Here is a 3,593-nt window from a genome sequence, read left to right on the forward strand (position 1 = left end):
CATTAATATCTACGAATATCGCACCCCACCTAGCCTTAAATTCATGCTTGATTATTGCATTTCTCACTGTATATATTTCCTGCCCTACATACTAATGCAAACACGCCAAAATCCTCGACCACCACCTTGACCTATCTTAGTCGGTATTTGAATAATATTTGGTTGAAGGTAAAAAAAAAATATCTTTTAACTTAAAGTTTAAAACAGTATTTGAACGTTTTTTAAAAAAACATAAACTCACTTGAAAAGAAAATGAAAACTAGCAACTATTTCACTTGAAATATTTTACAGATGATTTTTTTTGGTATTTCAGCGTTACCTGTAAACTTTTAGGTGATTGATAGTGTAGTAATTTTTCATACTATCAGGGGTCATTTGATTGCCAAGATGGGATAAACAAGAATATTTTATGGTTAGCTATCCCACCTTATATAAGATAGCTAGTTACTCCACTTGAGTACAAATGATCTTAGGACTAATTAATACCTATAACCAAACCGTTAGATAATATAATTCCGTTTATCTCAATTTGTTATCCTTTTATCCCACCAATCACACGAGCACTCATTGTATATAATGTATCATTTACAAATATTGGACTTAATACTGAAATTTTATGGGCAAATGGGGCCAATAGGCGGGACCCTACTCTGCTCTATAAAGACAGTACCCATTCTTTTCCAGCATCAAATTAACCAAACAAATCGTTTCAAAAATGGCCGCAGCAAAGCTTCTATTTCTTGCAGCTGTGCTCTCTCTCTTCTACCTCTCCGGCGCGGCGGATACCGCCACCAGTTTCATCAAAAACTCTTGCAAACCCACTACTTATCCCGATCTGTGCGTCGCTTCCCTTTCCGGTTACGCACAGACCATAAAAAACAGCCAAGAACAGCTAATCAAAACAGCCTTGTCCGTAAGCCTGGACAGAGCCCAATCGACAAAGGGATTCGTAAGCAAGCTCTTGAAATTCAAGGGATTAAAGCCCAGAGAATACGAAGCTATTAAAGATTGCGTAGAGGAGACAAGTGATAGTGTAGATCGGCTAAGCAAATCGGTGAGTGAGCTCAAGGAAGTGGACCATAGCCGTGGGAAGGATTTCTTGTGGCATATTAGTAACGTGGAGACATGGGTCAGTGCGGCTATCACCGATGAGAATACTTGTACCGATGGGTTTGCGGGTCGGGCTTTAAATGGTAGGATTAAGGCTTCGATTAGAAACCGGATCGCTAATCTTGCTCAGGTCACTAGCAATGCACTGGCATTAATCAACCAATATGCTGCAAAGCATTAATTGATAAGCTCTGTTTATGTTTACTGATGAGTGTTTGTCCTTTCCTTTTTCTTTATTTGGGGGTTGGGGTTGGGTGAGGGTTTATGGGAGTGGTTTGTATGCCGGATCAGAGAATGTAATGCACATATTATAATGTGATAATTTTTGTTGGATATTTTGCCTTGTATTAAAATAAATACTCCGTTTGAACTTGGTTTTATGGACATCGAGTTTAAGAAAAAATGATAAAAATGGGTTCAGATTAGTGTGGTTGTAAAAGCTTCTCATTGAGGGTACAATTATAAGTTTAAACTAAATTATTATCAAATTTAGAAAGGAATTATTCTTTTGGAACAGACCAAAAGGAAATAAGTTCACATAAAGTGACAGAGTTAATACTTATTTTGTTTCATTTTGTGTGACACTATTTTATTTTTTAATAAGTCATATTAAGAAAATGACTTATTTTTTAATTTGAAATAATATAACTTTGAATTATTCATTTTATTTTTAATGAAACTTTTATGGCTATGCAAATATTATTGCATGTTTAAAAAGAAATTAAGTATCAGAAGTTTTACGGTCATGATATGTTTAAAATTATAAGTTTCAATAGTTTCTCTATCTCTTTCTTAATCTTCAAGTTGAGTCAAACTATGTCATATATATATATATATATATATATATATATAAATAATTCATTTCTTTTTAAAAAAAAAGATTGTTAACTAGTTTAAGGAATATTATAGCCATTTTAGTTGTGGTAATCCATGTATTACTCACATATTATTTTACATTATATCTCGTATAAAATATTACTGTACATAAATTTTTGTATAAATTAGGTATGTGGAGAAGAAAGCTAGGAACCAAACAATGATTATTAGCAATATGAACTTTACGTGGAGATTATTTCTTTGAATGCTACCACCAATACTGTCTTACACTCTTACTCGATTGTTCAAAACTTTAATTGATTAATTAAAGAAAGATATGGTTAAACAGGTGACAGGCCGCAAGTACTACTTGATTAGAAAAGATCTTTTAATTCTATTCCGCGCGTCCAAAGAAAGCAAGGTTTTCGTTTTTGTCTCAGACTGCAAATCCTGTTAATTAAGTGCACTAATTGCTATGATAAAGACGTGTAATTTATTATTGAAAGAAATTTGATGAGAGTTAGTATTGGGGTTGTACATTGCCGCACTATTGTGTTTAATTTTCAACCACTCGCTGAGGAATAATGAATGCGTCTATCAGCATCACGTGCTTCGTATTAGAGACGATCCCATGTTTATACATAATCACGAGTTAGATAGCTACTTGTGCGGTCTACAATAAGCGACAATTTTATATTTTTATCTTGATCCAAAATAAATATTAATTTACATAATCAAAAAGGAATTAATTTTATTTTTTCATAATTTATCCTTATATATATATTGTAATGTGTCAAGGTAACAATTAATTAAGGTTAATTTAATAAATATTTTTTTTTCTCTAGGAGTTTGTATTTCCTTAATGGATGTGTCAAAGGTAAAATGGTCACTTATTGTAGACTGGAGGGAGTAAATTAGTAGTAATAATAAATTTCTGAAAATAAAGGAACACATAAAAAAGGGATTCTCTCTCTAGCCTAGGGCTATCGGCGCAAGTTAAGCAAACGTACGCCGACGGCGGCGGCCATGGCCAGAGGGCGAGGACGATCGAAGAAACAAGCTATTGTAACAGTGGAGAGCTCAGTCAGTGCTAGGGTGATAGCTGAAACCCTAGAAAATGGTAGCGAACAACGAGTAATTACACCTTTGGCAGCCCAATTTCCATCTGTCTCCGCTGATCTCGGCAAACAATTACACCTTTGGCAGCCCAATTTTCATCTCTGTCTCCGCTGATCTCGGCAAACAAAACGACTACCGGAGCTAAAAAAATTAAATTTAAGCGGACCACTGCAGCTGCAATTGACAGAAATTAATGAGCAACAACAATCAACGCAGCTCAAACAATCAGAATTGAGGAAATCTGAGCAGGCAGCAAAGGGCCAAGCTCCAGATCCCACTTGGTCTGGGTTATTCACTCAGAATCGTGCAACAACTAACGATATGTCTCTAGATTACATACCACCAAAATTGGTTGAAGGAAGTCTAATGGTCAAGCTTGATAAGGAAGAAACAAATAGGGAAACTGATAAATGAAAGATTGTTTTAGTAGTATATGTGATAGGTGAAACTCCAGGCTATAACTATATGAAACAATATGTGACTCAAAATTGGAATATGGTGACAGAACCTGAGGTGTATTATCATGAAGAAGGCTATTATATTGTTAA

The 3,593-nt window shown here is 34.7% G+C and overlaps 1 protein-coding gene across 1 annotated transcript; it reads left to right on the forward strand.

Moving 5' to 3' along the window:
- The first annotated feature begins 599 nt into the window (after positions 1-599).
- On the forward strand, positions 600-1,443 carry LOC107812028 (21 kDa protein). Its single transcript, XM_016637048.2, has one exon. It carries the CDS (start codon positions 716-718, stop codon positions 1,289-1,291), a length of 576 nt encoding a protein of 191 aa, XP_016492534.1. The 5' UTR covers positions 600-715; the 3' UTR covers positions 1,292-1,443.
- The last annotated feature ends 2,150 nt before the right edge of the window (positions 1,444-3,593 follow it).

This window comes from Nicotiana tabacum, chromosome 4 (genome assembly GCF_000715075.1).
Source record: "Nicotiana tabacum cultivar K326 chromosome 4, ASM71507v2, whole genome shotgun sequence".
Lineage (NCBI taxonomy): Eukaryota > Viridiplantae > Streptophyta > Magnoliopsida > Solanales > Solanaceae > Nicotiana > Nicotiana tabacum.